At 38.5% G+C, this 16,761-nt stretch overlaps 1 protein-coding gene across 2 annotated transcripts in view; it reads left to right on the forward strand.

The window, feature by feature from the left end:
• The window catches only part of ptprna (protein tyrosine phosphatase receptor type Na), a 20,735-nt gene continuing 3,974 nt past the window's right edge, over positions 1-16,761 (forward strand). Inside the window, exons 1-19 of one of the 2 annotated variants that reach the window (XM_086265547.1) lie at positions 1-436; positions 3,773-3,823; positions 8,418-8,528; positions 8,758-8,863; positions 8,953-9,100; positions 9,266-9,461; positions 9,703-9,855; positions 10,000-10,137; positions 10,260-10,294; positions 10,384-10,625; positions 10,874-10,960; positions 11,082-11,161; positions 11,593-11,657; positions 13,241-13,450; positions 13,729-13,947; positions 14,052-14,199; positions 14,337-14,410; positions 14,741-14,818; positions 15,005-15,124. In XM_086265547.1, coding sequence (XP_086121673.1) covers positions 361-436; positions 3,773-3,823; positions 8,418-8,528; positions 8,758-8,863; positions 8,953-9,100; positions 9,266-9,461; positions 9,703-9,855; positions 10,000-10,137; positions 10,260-10,294; positions 10,384-10,625; positions 10,874-10,960; positions 11,082-11,161; positions 11,593-11,657; positions 13,241-13,450; positions 13,729-13,947; positions 14,052-14,199; positions 14,337-14,410; positions 14,741-14,818; positions 15,005-15,124 — 2,337 coding nt within the window. In that variant the 5' untranslated portion in view covers positions 1-360. Of the gene's footprint in view, positions 437-3,772; positions 3,824-8,417; positions 8,529-8,757; positions 8,864-8,952; positions 9,101-9,265; positions 9,462-9,702; positions 9,856-9,999; positions 10,138-10,259; positions 10,295-10,383; positions 10,626-10,873; positions 10,961-11,081; positions 11,162-11,592; positions 11,658-13,240; positions 13,451-13,680; positions 13,948-14,051; positions 14,200-14,336; positions 14,411-14,740; positions 14,819-15,004; positions 15,125-16,761 lie in introns of both variants that reach the window. The other variant, XM_086265546.1, reaches the window with a different exon arrangement.

Here is a 16,761-nt window from a genome sequence, read left to right on the forward strand (position 1 = left end):
CCGTGATGACGTAGGTGCAGGTTGAGCTCCTGTATGGAAGAGAGCTCCCTGTTTCTACAGATTCTACGTTATTTCCGCAACTGTGCCGTCGTTGAGTCGATATACGTTGCATGTTAACAGTCTATCCCCGCTTCTCTCGATCTCCACGCCCCACCCGGTGACTGTGAAGAGTTACTTTCATCTCCTATTTATTTTTTATATTTTTCCCGTCACGTGGGCTTTTAGGGTTCAATGTGAGCTGTCGACTCCACACGGGCTCTTCCTTTTTATCAATATGGACGTTTAAAAGCGTGGAAACGCAGAGGGACTCCGCATCTTTCTCTCTCCGTCTCCTCCTCTGCTGTGAAGCTTCGCAAGATCATGCAACACCTTAAACCATGGCGAGCTCTGCTCCTTTTGACGGTGCTGTATCAACTAGGGATCTGTGATAAATACGGTAAGAAAATGATGGAAATGATAGTGGAGCGGTAATCATCGCGAAATACACTCCTGGGATATTCGCAGTTTGATGTTAGCAGATGACTTTACCATGGTGTCACCTTTACCGTAGGATACTTTATCCTCTGTTTTTGGTTTTGTAATGAGTTCCTTTCTTTTATTATACTCTTCTTATCGTTCAACAACGGACTGAGAGATGGACTGTGTGTCTAAATACAGAGGATGTTTAATGAGATTAAACACGGGCAGAGGAGAGATGAAGGATGTGGGGAGTAACAGGAAAAACAAAACCGAGTCTTAGCAATGAATAGTTTTTTGTTTTGTTTTTTTTTGTTTTTTTGTTTTGTTTTGGGGGTTTTTTTTTGGGGGGGGGGGGGGGTTGTTTTTTTGCTTATGATGCATTAAGGGATCATTTTAGGGTACTGTTACACATACAATACTCTGACGCTCCTTGTTGGGCTCAGTTTCTATTTGTTTGTTTTTTTGTTTTTTTTTTCACGCTTCCAAGAGAGACAAGAGTAGGGAGCTGCCAAATCCACTTGTTAATGAATAACGCCCACACTAGTGTGTGTAGGGTCTACAAAACATGATGAAAAGTAAACAGCAGGGGTATATACATGTACATCACGGAACTAACTAAAGCTGTACTTAATAATATAACCAAAAAACCCCACCTAATTCAAGTTTAATAAATATTTTGATTACTGGGCTGAAACGTGAAACCAGTTAAACATTTCCACTCAGTAGAAATGATCGTGACATTCGTAATAGTCCCTGTCATTTCTATAACAATGCTAGGAATACAGGTTCAGCTTTATTATTTCAAACTGACGGCAGCTGGGTTGGGTTATGAGCTTAGTTCTTTTAGTAGATTGATGCGTTGTGTGTGTAACATGAGCAGGTTGAGATTTGTGATGCAGGCAGTGAATTCAGGGAGTAATTCAGAATTAAGCTGAAAAAAGCAACTGTTCTCTCTCTCTCTCTCTCTCTCTCTCTCTCTCTCTCTCTCTCTCTCTCTCTCTCTCTCTCTCTCTCTCCCTTGCTCTTCATTTTTCTTCTTTGGCAACAAACACAAGAACAACCCAGAAACACTTTGTGACAATTTAATGATAAACATGATGGCAGGACAGAGCTACTTACTTAAAAAAGCTCTATAAAATAAAATGTAAAAAATCAACACAAAATGTTGGTGTGTTAGTTCTTGCTTTTGAAAATATAATTAAAAAGAATAATGTGACTTGTAAAACCCATAGAATAATAAGAAAGCGCATAAACTAAAAGAACAATGAAAAGCCGTGCGGCTCAAATTTCAGCACCATGGAGAGAAACCAGTAACCACTGTTGCTTCCCTTTGTCCATTCATCCGATAGCACCTCTTCTTTCCTCCCATCTCTCTTCTTTCACACTTTCATATGATGATCAATCCATCCATATGTCTGACTGTCCGTCCTCTCGCAGACCATATGATGCTCAGTGTCTGAGGCGCTCCGCTCAGTTGTTTCTCTGATGGCCTGACAAAACAAACACTGTTTGATAGGTCAAGTTTCCTCAGAAAAGCTAATGGATTTACTGGGATCTTTGTGATACATTTTTTGATTTTTTGATACATTTGTGATACATTACGATACCTTGCTCTGGTATACATTTTACTGTTCTCTCTCTCTCTCTTCCTCTCTCTACATATGTGTATATTTATATATATATATATATATATATATACACACACACACATATATATTGCAAAAGTGAACATTATAATCACTATGAAAAGGATATGTCTGATATTTTTGTAATGCTTACTCCTAATCTGTTGATGTGAGGAAGCTGACTTACTGTACCTGCCTGCAGAAAGTTTTATAATGAAATCATAATATTAGCAATAGCAAATACGTGTAACGATATCTTGTTCAGATATTGAAGGTCTTCCTCTGTGCTGTGTTATAAACCAGAGTGTACAGTTACTATGCAATAAAAAAAAAAAATGAGAGCCATAATTTAAAATGAACTTACGACATGTTTTTTTTATCTATTGTTTTTTTGTTTTTTTTTTTGGTTAGGGTTTTAATTTGGGTATTTACTTTCAGTTATGATGGTGTGTATGTCAGCCCTTCTGCAAGCCCCTGCAATTACACAGATACTTTTTTATTCAGTGAGTGTTGCGCATGTATTTTTTTTTTTTGCCAAAGCTTACTTCAGGTAGTAACCACCATCTCTTTTACGGTGGGTATGTTGACGTCAGTGCAACGCAAACACATCTTTGGCTTATTGTTTGTGAAAGAAATCCGGTTTGTATTCACAGTTGTAAGATTTTGCTTCAATAATGCCACTCATGAAAAGAAAGTTTCAGGGCTTCTCAGCAATACAAAATCCATGCACTGTGTGTTTGCAGTGTGTCTGTTTCTAAGCGGTGAGTCATTTTTAGGTACTGCGTCATTTCAATAAAAGGTAGAGAAAATAGTTCTCATTCTTTGCTCTCTACTCGAGTTTGAGTTTAACCAGCCAGCTAGATTACTGACATATTTGAGATATAGTTTTGCATGTACACACTCTGTCTCACACATCTACTTAGAATTATTTTGTTTTATTTTATTGATTTTTATTTATTGTCTGGTACATGGAAATGGATCGAAGCATAGACGAGGGCGAGTTATCTCATGCATATTCTGCTGGGTTATAGTCCTCTCTATCGCCAGCCACCTGCTCTTTCCCACATTGCCATACCCTCCAAGGTCTTACTCACTGACCTAAAAAAAGAAATAGTGTAAAATCTACAAATGAATTACAGTAAATACCCCAAAATATATAATGAAAGCATTGTTATTTGCACCCATGTTCAATCACTGTGTCATCTGTTAACAAATATGCATTTTATACCTGCAAAATTTAAAGGTCACAAACATTTTGTCTTCAGCCATGCTTATCAAAGGCATTTGTTCAAACACAGATATCATTTCAACTGTGTCATTTCATCAGAAAATGAAATAATAACAGTCATAAAGTTTTAGCCATTTATTTTTTGGGTTAACTGGGTTAAGGGGGTGACTAAAATGCCATTATATAAGAGGCTTATTCTTATGTAAATAATAATTGCATTTACTTGTATTGACATCTGTAACATTTGTATATAAAAGGCAAGGTGACGATAGTGGGTGACTGTGTTATGGTTGCCACTGAGCAGTACGTTTCTCATTAAAATGAATAAGCCCAGGTTAAGCTCACTTTGTCTCATTTCCGCCCTCTGAATGTGCGTTTAAGGCAGTCGTTTCCATGGAAATTACTGTAAAAGATTTTACTCTGGGTGCTTGTTAGCCTTCTCTTTGTGTTTCTGTCTCAGGTTGCCTGTTTGAGCGAAAACTGTGCACTAGGGATCAGTTCTGCTCAGATGGTGAGTACGCCACACACACGTGCACATACAATCAAACACAATGTTCTTGAACTTGTTAAACTTTTAAGACAGACCGCTTTCTTAATCCTTCTCTAACACTGCACCTTAGTAAATTAGTAGCCCTCGACGATAGGCGCACACAGATCCTAACACAAAGGCTGCGCATAGAATCATACAAACACAAGTCAAGGATTTTTGCTCTCTCTGCCTTATTTACCACAGATTCTCAGTCACCTGCCCCTCTCCTTTTCCTCATTTTAAGCCCCACCCCTGCCCCCTGTCTCCATAGCAACACTGACATCACATCGAGGTCGACCCCCCCACAGTTGTTGTGCTAATACAGTGATGAGTCACTGACACACACACTTACGTCCTTCCCCGTGGAAGCTTCACTTACGCAAGCGCACAATCATTGGACAGAATACTAAGTGGATGAGCTGCCCAGGAGCAGACACAGAGACAGATATCAGCGTGTCTGACAACACTGGGAGAAAAACAATCCAAGTGGATGAAATGTTCCCCTTTTTCTTTTTTCCTGTTGATCTCTGTACCACCTCAAGAACCTACTAAGCAAAATAAGCTGTAAACTGTCTGTGTTTGTCAGACCCCAACAAAGATTAAATGACCTAATTTTTGGTCAGCACTGCTCCTGTAACACTTAACTAAATGTTTAACACATAAAGAATAACAGCAACTGTGTTGAGTTGATGAAGACAACGAGGAACAATAATAAAATAATTTAAAAAAACCCATTAGGGCTGTATAAAGGTGTGTCCTCATTAATTGAAGCAACACATCTTCCCTGTTTGTGTTCAGAATAAAGGACTTGGATATGCTGGTGAATTTTTAGTTAACTGCTAACCTTGTAGTAGCCGTAATGCCCTATTATTAATTTTTTTTTTTTATTTGATCTTCTAATGTACAGTCCACACAGGCTTCGCTGTAGTTATATAGGCCTAGCAGCTTTTGTTCATCTTTGAGACTTTGATATTTTATACTCGGTTCAGTCACTAATAATGTTTTCAATAATTTCTGTGATTACAAAGGTACTGAACTCTCAGAATAAAATAAAAAATAAGGTTTGCATTCTCTAACTTAACTTAAATAACTACAAGATTTGTTATTGCGCCTTTTCAAAAACTAAACAGAACAAATAATTTAATGATCTGCAAAATGTTGTTTATTGTTTCAACCCAACAGTAATCAAAGACTTATGGGCTTAATCTATGATGTCCTCCGAGGTTTCGCCAAGGCTTCATTGCATCCACATTCACCCATTGAGCAGTAATTACTCCAATAATGCCTGCTCATTGTAAAACAGTCCTTTATATGGTTGCAGTAAATCTAAAATCTTCATGAATTATTGTAGTGGAGTCCCCTTTTCACCTTCAGTACTGCTGAGTGCCTACCGTGAAAAGGAACAATGATTGTATTGTACTGCATTCTTTTTAGTGTGTTTAATGAAATACATGCCTCCCTTCAGATCTTTGAGTTTGTGTCTGTGACAGGATGAAAAAGCTGCTTTATTCTGTATGCATTTGCAAGAAGTAGTGGAGTGTGCAGTGACACATTTTGCTCTGCACGATCCAAGTTTTTATGCTGAGGCCTGTAGTTTTTACTCATGACAGTCGCTTCCAGAAAGAAGTATTTGTAGGTTTACTGATGATCCCTATGATCTCACGTCACGTTTATCATATTGTGATGGTTCAGTTACTCTAGTAGCTTATGCTGTTGGAAGCATTATCAGTGTAATGTAGGAAGCACGTTAAACCCTCTTCTATATATAGTAACCTGACCTTGCATCTTTGCTGGTTAATGTGTAACAACACAAGTCTACTGAGGACGGTTTAGAGGTTTCCTATATTATATATGGTGCTATAAATGACCAGATGATAGGGCTGTGCTTATGCTTTTACACGTATGGGTAGGGTCAAATTATTAAATCATTACTTCATCTGGCTGTTTTTTCCTGTTTTATTGTACATTATTTTACATTATTTACCTGGGATGAAAACTGCATGAGACAAAACTGCTGTTGCGGGTTTACTGTTAGTTGGACAAGTACAAGTTGTAGGTTACCAAATATATTATCCATAATATAATATAATATATATTTTATATATATAATATAAATATATTATATTATACTGGGACTGTTTCCAAACAAGTGGACTGGTACTCGTGGTTCTTTTCTATGGAGTGCAGAGTGTTAATATTGCTGTGTTGTTGTTAAGGTAGTGATAAATCCAACATGACTGATAAATGTATTAATGTTTTACAGCTTGATTGTTTCTATGCATACTTTTGTTCCAAGGATATAAATGATTAATACATGTTTTAATCACAGTTAATATATTGGGGGGAGTATGTTTTTAAATGAGTTCATTTATCTTGAATCTTATATTTCTCATATTGTCAGATTCTTTTGGATAACAACACTGAAATCGATATGCTATGATCCCTGCAGAAAAAAAATGACATTTACTGAAATAACCCGAGCTCTCAGAATAGTCCCAGTCCAATCAAGCCATCCAGTTTGATGGCTTCTCTTCATTTGTCTTCAATTCTGCCTTTCTGTCATCAGTCCATTCACCAGGAATAATAACAGCTTTATACTCTACTAGTACAATAAACTGCCAGGATGGCCCTTCATCAACATTAACAAAGTTGTAATTTGATGATGCGTTTTACAATCATTAGGACGAGATATGTATTTATATGATTGTTTTTCTTTAGTGGTCTTGGTGGGGAAACATATACAAGTTTGTATCTTTATTTCTTTATAAGAATTTTTAAATCCTGTATCCCTCATGAGATTGTAAATTTCTTTGGTAAAATTGAGCACAAGGCTTAGGCTATTCTTATCATATGAAACATTTTCTGCAAAAAAGAAACTAAATAAACATAATAGAATATATATATATATATATTTATATATATATATATATATATATATATATATATATATATATATATATATATTTATTTATTTATTTATTTATTTATTTTTACCATAGTTAATGTTAAAATTTTGCCATCCAACTTCACTAATTCACAGCATTTTTAGCTGCTCTGATGTCAACCTTAACTCAAAGTGTTGTTTTGGCTTGAATCATAGATTATAATGACTGTAGGTATCATTTCTTTACCTTTAGTGACTGTTTCTTAAAGCAATAACAAGCTGGAACTGAATTCATGTTTTCTTTTTGGGCAAAATTTTTTTTAAATCAATACCTGACCTGACATAGTGCATGTGTAATACTTTCTACACTGCTCCTGAGTTTTCAATTGAAAAAATAAAAGCTGGGCTGTTTCATACAAAATGCGTGGCTATAAAAACACCTTAATCCTCCCTAATCTGTTCACTAAAACAATTCACTATCTCAGTGTGGCAAAGTGGGTTGTGTGAGATTTAGCTGGTGTAGTGGCTGTGGTGACTCATCAGTGCACCAGTTAAAGCATAGCCTGCTCGGTTTTATCTTTATTCCTATCACATAGCATTTCAGCAATCTAGGTCCTAATTCACTGAGTATACAGATTAGAAACACAAGCCTTCTATATCTGATTTAGACTTTTCACAGCGTTTCATTTGCAATAAACTCACCCAAGTGAGTTAGATGCTTACAAAAGTGAGCATACACTTTTTTAAGCACTGATTTCAGACCTTTTCCATGTAACCCAAACAGTTTATTTATAATTTATAGGGGCAATTCCTATTGCATTGCACTGATTACCTAAGTGCAAGTGCAGCAAATACTAACTTTATTAAGATCCCAGTAATTTATTGCTGAAGAGCAGATCTATGACGATGCATGCGGTTTATGATAACAAAGAGAGAAAACTGTCCACAGGTGATCCTGAGAATATGCTATTAATATTTCTGTTGCCATGAAGGTACCTGCAAGTTAGCGACTTCAATTTTTCAAAACCACTTACACACACAGGTGGCGACAGGAGCTCTTCAAAAGGATTGTGACAAGTGTGTGGGCTGAACTTCAAAACTATGACTCACTACTGTGGGCTAGTGTAGTGTGGGCCACCATATGAATTACAGCTATGACTAAATAACCTCCAAAGCAGTGTCAGTGGAACCATTTGTATTGAAATGTATACGGTTAAATCACAAAAAGCACAAAAAACTGAACTTCGCTTGATGTCTTATGAAATAATAGGATCATTCTCAGAGGCTTACTGAGATATAAAAAATATAATAGCTTCTCTAATATGGCAATGTCTTTGTTATGAGGGGAATTTCTCCTGAGGGCCTTTTTTAACACAGCCGACATTTTGAATGAGGAAAAAAGTTAACGATTGCTCCCTTCTGTTTAAGCGTTGCACTCTGCCTTTTTTGTCATAACTGTAAGCAGACATGTCAGTATGCCAGTGATGGTGTAGTACAACGGGGGTCCGGAGACACAACTGACACAGCCACATAAAAAGTCAGCCAAATTTTGTTACTTACACCTGTTGATTTCCTGCTGCATTGTGAAATCACTGTCAGCTTAGTTGTTGTATCCTGGACCAGGACTCGAGAGGCTGCCCTTGGCAAATTTGGGGTTACATATTTACATCCGTATTCATGTGTGTATTTCAGATGGGTTGTTTGGTCAGTGTCGAACCTCTAAGCAGGACCAGGTCCAGTACCAGGTGTCAGTTCCTGTTCTGAAGAGGATGCAAGAAGTTCTAAAACAGCTCATGCTAGAAGGTGAGACTGAACATAATAGAGAGCTAAAAGTGTTAAAGTGAATACCCACATGCCTTTAAATAGCTGCAATAAAACGAAAAAGTGCTTTATTCATTCATAATGTCAGCAAAGAGCATTGATATCAGTGCCCCTTTTTCTGTCTGTATTTCTGTAATCTGTACACACACCATGGTCTTGCACTTTTACTAACAGCTATTTTTTAAAATGTATTTTCCATCTGTATGTGCAGGGCTGTCATGGCAGGATGACATCACCCAATATATTTTGTCAAAGGAGCTGAAAAGAGTTCCTCATACCACACTTCCCTCAAAGCCAAACACCTCATCCTTGTCTCAGCAAGTACACCTTAGTTATTTTGAAATTGACAGAGAAAGAAATTGCATATTTATATAACAGATTTAGTCGATTCTTTCTTGGTCGCCAGGTCCAAACAGCCCTCCTCCCACCACCAAAGTTCAAAATCAGCGTCTGCTTCTCCTAGTGGCAAATATGTGGACTACATGATTGTTGAGCCGCCTCAGTCCCCACTGCGCATGCAAACAGCATCTATGGACCCATACGCGTACCTCCAGGTATGAAAACACACACTGTGATTAGCAGCAGCTGGATTTGTGTCATTTATAACACTTCATGAACAGGTGTATACAAAATTTTGCATATAAGTGTAACACACATAATAATGTGCCACAGTTTACATCTGGTATAACAGGTATTATGTACTGTCTCTGCTAACACAGCATAGGTACCAAGACGAAGTAGAGAGATCTCTCATGGGTTCAGCAGGTGCTTATGCCCGCCCTTCTTTGAGGTCCCAGACCAACCAGAGAGAGCGTGATCGTGACAGGCAGCTGCTGCTGGAAGCTCTGTCTCTTTACCTGGCATCTGCACAGCCATCTTACCGCCACAGAGGGGCTCCTTCCGTGGTTCCTGCAGGTAAAAATTTTTTAAACATAATTACTTTTTTTCATAATTTTTTTTACTAATTCAACACAAAGATAAATAGATATTTTAAAAATATTTAAATGCATACACTTAAATATATAAAAACAAACTATCCAGTCTCAGTTTCTCATGCAGAAAGTATCCATAGACATAAAAAAAGATAGAACTCTGGCACATTTTTGGGCCAATCACAAACAATGATGTTTCCTGCTGTACCTGCTTTCATGAGCAGGTCTGCCTTATTATGACGACTTGGAACTGGATATACCAGTGGACTATGTGGAAGATTACACCCTACAGGAGAGGCTTGGTACTGCAGGCAGGCAGCAACCCTTGCAGACTAAGAAAGTTCTTCAGGACTATAGCACACTGTCTGGGAATAATGGTGAGAAAAAGGAACGCAAGCATAAATATATACAGCATAAACATAATGACACACATAGTTAAACTACAGATGCACATACATAATCTGCCAATATGTTTGAAAAATGATTAGTGCAAAAATAACAGTAATCCCATCCTGTGTTAGATGACTTGCGCCAAAGGATGTCGGCTGTCTTGCAGAAGTACGGAGTCAGTCCAAGAGACCTCAGTCAGGAGCAGCTCTACAAGCTAGCTCTCACACTGCTGCAGCATCAGGGCAAAACTGGCACACCCCCCCAACTTGGTAAGAAACCAAAGCAAAAAAAAAATTCCCAATTTCTTAAATATAGAAATATCATAATCCCTACAATTTCCAGCATTTTTTATTTAGTATTTGTGTAAAAAAGATTTTCTCTGTATTCATAGATCCAGTCGAAAAAGACCTCAACACCCTCAAGGAAGTATGTTAGCATCTACTAATAGCAGTCATAAAAAATGTGATCATAGGTTCTTACATAGGCATGTTTTCTCCTCTCCCCCTTATATGCAGCTGTTAAAAACAGACAGCATTTCCAATAAGCCAGAGAAGCCTGTTCCTGTTGCCCCTGTCCCCTCCACTGCCTCAGTTCAAGCTACACCTTCATCCAAGAGTTCCAGCCTCCCCCCGTCTGCCTCTCAACCTCCGCAGGCTGCTCCCGCTGAAGCTGGACTAGATTTTAAGGGACAGGGGCTGCCAGTAGTGGAGAGCACAGGGGCCAAAGAGGAGTATGGGTACATTGTCACCAATCAGAGGTCAGCACTTGATCTATTTTAACACTCAGTTCTTCGGTTCATAGGAAAAACATCTAAAACATGAAAAAAAACTTTGTTTGAGTTACTAATGATTTGTTTAGTGTAGTGATGCTTTAATAAACGCTGTCTAATTATAGCCTGTTGTGTAACGTTAATAGTAATTTATTTAAAAGTAAAAAGCAGAAAACAAGACATTTATTAAAAATTTGTGTTTACAGCAAAATTAATGATGTTTGTTTCATTCATAGTCCCCTGAGTCTGTACGATGGAGTCAAGATGTTGGAGCTGCTGGCTGATAAAATACACTTGACAACAAGCAGCTTCATCAACATTAGGTAGCACTGTAGTTGTATGTTAGATGCTTTAGAGACAGTTAGTTTGTTGTACTCTTCATTCCTGTATTTTTGCAGTTTTCGGCGATCCAACATGTGTGTCCCTGTGTTTATGTGTTGCCAGCGTTGTCGGTCCTGCACTGACTTTCCGTATCCGACAAAATGAGCACAACATGACGGCGGCAGAGGTAGCTGCTAAAGCCGGTAAGGCTCAAAAACACAGATTTGCATTTATCCACATACTGTACATATCCATGGCCCGTAGCAATGTAGCGTACTGTACATATGTTAAACACAATTTCACCATAAGGCTAAAACAGACCATAAGGCTCAAAATATACGTTCCCAATCTTTGGATTCATCCCCACTGAAACACTAAGAAGAGTACAAGACAAAACAACATTAGAAATGAAAAAAAGTGAAGAGTTTACCTTTCTATATTACATTAGGAATGTTTTTGTTTGGTAGACTTATACATACTATAGGCATTTCTTTTCCATGAACCGTTTGCCTCATGGAGAGCTGAAATGTTGTAAATAAATGTGTTTTTGTCAGGTTGTATGCAAGAGTCGGTTTACAGTGTTAGACCCGATATTGAAAGGCCTGTGTTGTTTTTTTATTTTTTACTCCAACAGTATCTGAAAAGAATTTCCTGGAGTCTGAGACGGGTCTCAAGATTGTGCAGACTGGTGTGGGAGAGGTATTTGTTTTACACACAAACATTTTTCATCTTTTTTGTTAACATTTTCGCTCTAATTTAATCACAGTGTACTGTGTGTCTTTATTTGCGCTTATCTTTTGTGGCTTTGTTTAGTACTGATACTATGACATGAATTAAATGTATAGCTAAGAAAGTGAGAATAACTTGATCACGTTTATTACCTTCAGCGATTAAGTAACCTTTGTTAACAAGATCACTACACTTGTGCTGTATACAACTCTTTTTTTTATGTGTGTAAATTGTGGTTGCCAGAACCAATAAGTGAGGCAACACATCCTAACAACCAGCATTTCACTTGTTGCCATGGAGTTCCATCTCCCCCCCCACCTCACCCCTACTGAGGCTTCCAGATCCCAGGTGCTATGGCAACAGTCACCAATGTCATTAACCTCATTATTCACCGTTTCACATAAACAGCTTGATTCCTAGCCTCTGAATCGTCACTCATGTGTCAGTCTTTATGTGTAATCGATCATTATTTCCAAAATGCGCATGTAGATTGAATATAAGGATGACACACACACGCACACACAGGCACGCACACACACAGATTGCTTTCAGGGTGATAATATCACAGTCGTGCTGCCAGCATCTGTGTATCTGATACTGATGTGATCAAATGGCACAAGCTGATCCTTTTTTTCTCACTAGACATGTTTGTGTGTTATTAATTTATTCAAATGATGTTGTCCCCCCCCCCCCCCCCAAAAAAAAACAAACAAAAAAAATTACTGCATTTCTAAATTACTGTATGCTGTTTTCATTCGTTTTATGTACATTTTGTAAACTACGACAAAGGACAGTTTCTTTGCATTTTTAATCACACAATATCTCAGTGCTGGTATTTGTCAGTAAACGATGATATACTGTAAAGTTAGGACAAAGTAAAGATACTGTACTACCTCTGTCTCTTTGGTTACCGCTGTGCACTTCCCTTCTGGCTTTTGATTTTCTTCTCTGCCTTGGCCTTCAAATTTAACTTGTCCTTTCGAGGCTGGTTGGTTTATTTATTAATTTTTATTAGTTTTTCCTTGGATTGACATTTCAATTTCACTGCTGTGAAACAGCCACAGCATTAAGCTGACAAAACAGAGCTGGTAACTTCTGTTGTATGTGGGTAGCATGGGGAAAATTGTTTGTAAATAAAGATCAAGTTGAAGAATAGGTGGAATGACACTTGGGGGCAGACTATACCTCATAGCACTGATACATGGCATGTTGTATAAGATGGTTGGCTGATCTCCTGGAGCCTCAGCTGTCTTTTTAATGATTTCTGGGGCGCAACACCTTGACCTTTCAGACCTCTGTCTCTTAAACTTAGCTCAGCAGCTCACTGGGCACACGTTGCTGTCAAGTGCAGTTACAGAGAAGCAATTCTGTTGGTAAAAGGAAATGAGTGGCCTTTGAATTGCAGTAGTGAGGGTGGATTTGCTGGAGCGCCTTAGTTTGGGTTGACCGTTGATGCGCATGTTAAAAAATGGAGATAACAGCCTGTTTTCTTTGTGTTCCTGCCCACTTGTCTATATCTTACTCACTGCTCTTTATGATCATCCTTTTTCTAGAGGACAGATGCGCGGGGTCTCCCTCAGGTAACCAGGGTTTCCCAGGGCTCCAGTGGGACAGTTATCACCCTTGTTTCCATGGCAGTTGTTGGAGGTGTGCTGGTATTGGCCATGGCCGTAGCTTGTCTCAGGCACTATGCTCAGCAAGTGAACAATGGCAAGCTTGGCCTGGGGCCAGAGGGAGGTGCAGAAACTCACTTTGACTACCAGGTAAGGCTACATAAGGGATCTGGTCAAAATTACATACAAGTGTCCTTTAGTGCTATTTGATGCATTTTCATCATTATGTATTTTTCCCAGTGTTGAGGTGTTATAATGGATGGAAAAGCAGAAAAAGGCAGATAATTAAAAGCATCGAGAAAAGCTCTTAAGTCAGGCAGTTAATTGCGTGCAGTTCGTGCATTAAATGCCTAAAGTAATGCAGTTTTCCATCTGTTCAGGAGCTATGTCGGCAGCACATGGCATCTAAATCCTCCCTGTGCCGCCAGGACTGTATGGGAGGAGTGAGCAGCAGCATCTCTGGACCTGCTGTAAGCACGGGTGCAGGTGGACGGAGGGGTACAGATACATCCCGTGTCAGCAGCGTTTCCTCCCAGTTCAGTGATGGTCCCCAGCACAGCCCATCCTCCACCCACAGCTCCACCCCGTCCTGGAGCGAGGAGCCTGCCCAGTCTAACATGGACATCTCCACCGGTCACATGATACTAGTGAGTGAAAAACAGTCAGCGTGGAGAGTAAATGTACTACAGATTGGTGAAATCTGCTCTTTGTTTATGAAATATTTATTTCTGGTGTCCCATCTCTTCCTCAGGCGTATATGGAGGATCACCTGCGTAATAAGGACCGTCTCCAGAAGGAGTGGGAGGCTTTGTGTTCCTATCAGGCGGAACCCAGTTCAGTAGCTGTGGCTCAGTCTGCAGACAACATGGACAAAAACAGACATGCTGAAGCCCTCCCCTGTTAGTAACATGTAACACTTTTTATAATTTCTATATTTTGTACATTTTCATGGAAAGTATTTAATTGAAAGTCTCACCAACCTTTAACCTAAACCTTTAACATAATTAAAGCCCAAACACCTTCTTTTTTCTTCCAGATGATCACTCTCGTGTGAAACTGAAGACTGATGTAAACCCCAATAAACAAGATTATATCAATGCCAGCATGCTTGTAAGAATCCCTCATGTCAAATAAAACATATATAAAATATGACATAGTTATTCAGTTAAGTATAAATTTGTGTAATACTCTGTTGCTGGATAGATGACTTCATAAAGAAAGGAGTCATTGTTTGGATGTAAGGAAACACTTTGAAGCATAATCTGCAGCTCAATCAGGATACAGCGTGACATATTTTTCTCTCTTGATATTCGAGAGAAATTAAGAAATACAAATCTTAATATTATAATTTTATGAAAATGCAAATTGCATCTGAACTTTCTAATACTCATATTCTGTGCATGGATTTTAAGAGACTCTTTTTCCTTTTTCAATCATCAGTTTGATCATGATCCTCGCCAACCATCTTACATTGCCACACAGGGACCTCTTCCCCATACTGTTGCTGATTTCTGGCAGGTTGGTGCAGTCTCCCCTCTGCTTCTTTTCCCCATCACTCTGTCTTCCTCCCATTTCTATGAATTTGTAATATATTCAGTGCAAAAGACAGTAAAGCAGTGCATATTTTACAGCCATATACTGAGTCGTCTTAAAGTGACATTAAGATGTGTGTTTGTGTGTGTGCTTGCTCTGTTCAACCTTCAGATGGTGTGGGAGAACGGCTGCACAGTGATTGTTATGATGACAGCTTTGGTGGAGGACGGAGAGAAGCAGTGTGAACGATACTGGCCTGACGAGGGCTCGTCACTCTACCACATCTATGAGGTTAATTTCCTGTTTAACTTTGAGCTTTCTCGCGTAGTGCAGAAGATAACATTACAAGTGTACATCCACAAGTGTATACAAGTGCAAATTGTATTGGCACATGTCTGCTTCTGTCACTACATTGTCTTTGTATAAAGCCTGTTAGCTAATTGATGTCTTAAAATGGTGGCTGTTTTCAAGATGGCTGTCCACAAAGCCAAGAAATATGGATATTTTTATATAGCATAAACTAGACATGCCATTCCTGAATGATCATAGTGTCAAATTTTATAAGTTTCGCAAAAATGAAGTCTGAAAACTTCTTTCCATTCTTTTCAACCTCATGTGTCTGAATTTAGTTGTTTTTTCATTGACATTACTGTATTAATATTACTGATCTGAAATCACACAAATGTAAAATCCTAGTAGTATTTTTTTACTGTAAAAAAAAACAGAAACATGTTGAGTAAATTAAACTTGAAATGCAAATATAAATTGTACATTTTAAAAAATTATGCACACATTTTGTAAACATATACAACTATTTATCTAAAAATGCAGTCACTACACCTGCCGTTTTTTTTATTTTGTACAACCACTTAAAAATATTACTCTATCTAAAATGAGAGAACAATCGGGTCTTGCAGTAAGATGCCCCACAAATTGTGTTTTCCACAGGGAAAAACCTGCAGGCCTGACAACAGGAGGTGTATCACTTAGTGACAGTGTTTACATTGCAAATGTGCCTTTGTGACGTTCATTAGTGCCCTTGCTGACACACAAAACAAAACAAATACTACACGACAGACTAACTACACAAGACAACACAACACACTAACTGTACACTCCACACTAAACGTCAGAAATGTCCCCCTTCTAAAAACTCTCTCACTCGCTCGCTCTGTCTCGCTGCCGTTTCCGTCACTCCCAAAACTTTCCTTTCTTCCTAAACAACCAAATCCCACGTGTTGACTTTTTTTTTTAAATTGGTCGAAGAAAAAAAAATGTAACGACAGTATTTAGAAAAAAGCATGGCTTATATATACAAATATTTTTTTATCATAACTCTGGATTTACTGGCCTGTAATTAAAATGTAAAAACTTTGAAGTCCGAACATTCAACGCAGGCTCAAAAACTCAGCACGGCTGCAGCTTGTTGCTGTGTCAGCTTAAATCAGTCATGTGATTTGGAGGTGCAGCGTGTCCGTGGACCCCCAGACGGTTAATAACACTCACCTTCATTCCATTTCCAGAGTGCAACAACCAACCACCTGAAATCTGTGAATCTGTGAAATCTGAAATTCCCATGGTGTTGTTCAAAATGTGCTCTGACACAATCATGAGCATCGCTTGCTACTGAACACAAGAAAAAAGCCGGTCTGCGCTATGGGCTGAACCATTTGTTAATGGTGGAGGGGGGTAACACTATGCAATATATTCAGTTTAAGCATTTCTATTCACTGTTAACTGTAACTAAGTGTTAATCTAAGTGTTAATCTATAAGCTATCTTATTTTAATAAACAACATTGTCATATGCAAAACTAGGGTGGCACTTGGGGTGGCAAGAGATCATTTTAGGGTGCCACCCCATGCCACCCTTTTAGATCCGCCCCTGCTTAGACATGACACCAAACCCCAAATACCCCCGGTGCCTACA

This window comes from Aulonocara sp. 'chitande type north' Nkhata Bay, linkage group LG16 (genome assembly GCF_057382095.1).
Source record: "Aulonocara sp. 'chitande type north' Nkhata Bay isolate Kocher_YH1m ecotype deep benthic linkage group LG16, A_spYH_male_GT1.1, whole genome shotgun sequence".
Classification (NCBI taxonomy): domain Eukaryota; kingdom Metazoa; phylum Chordata; class Actinopteri; order Cichliformes; family Cichlidae; genus Aulonocara; species Aulonocara sp. 'chitande type north' Nkhata Bay.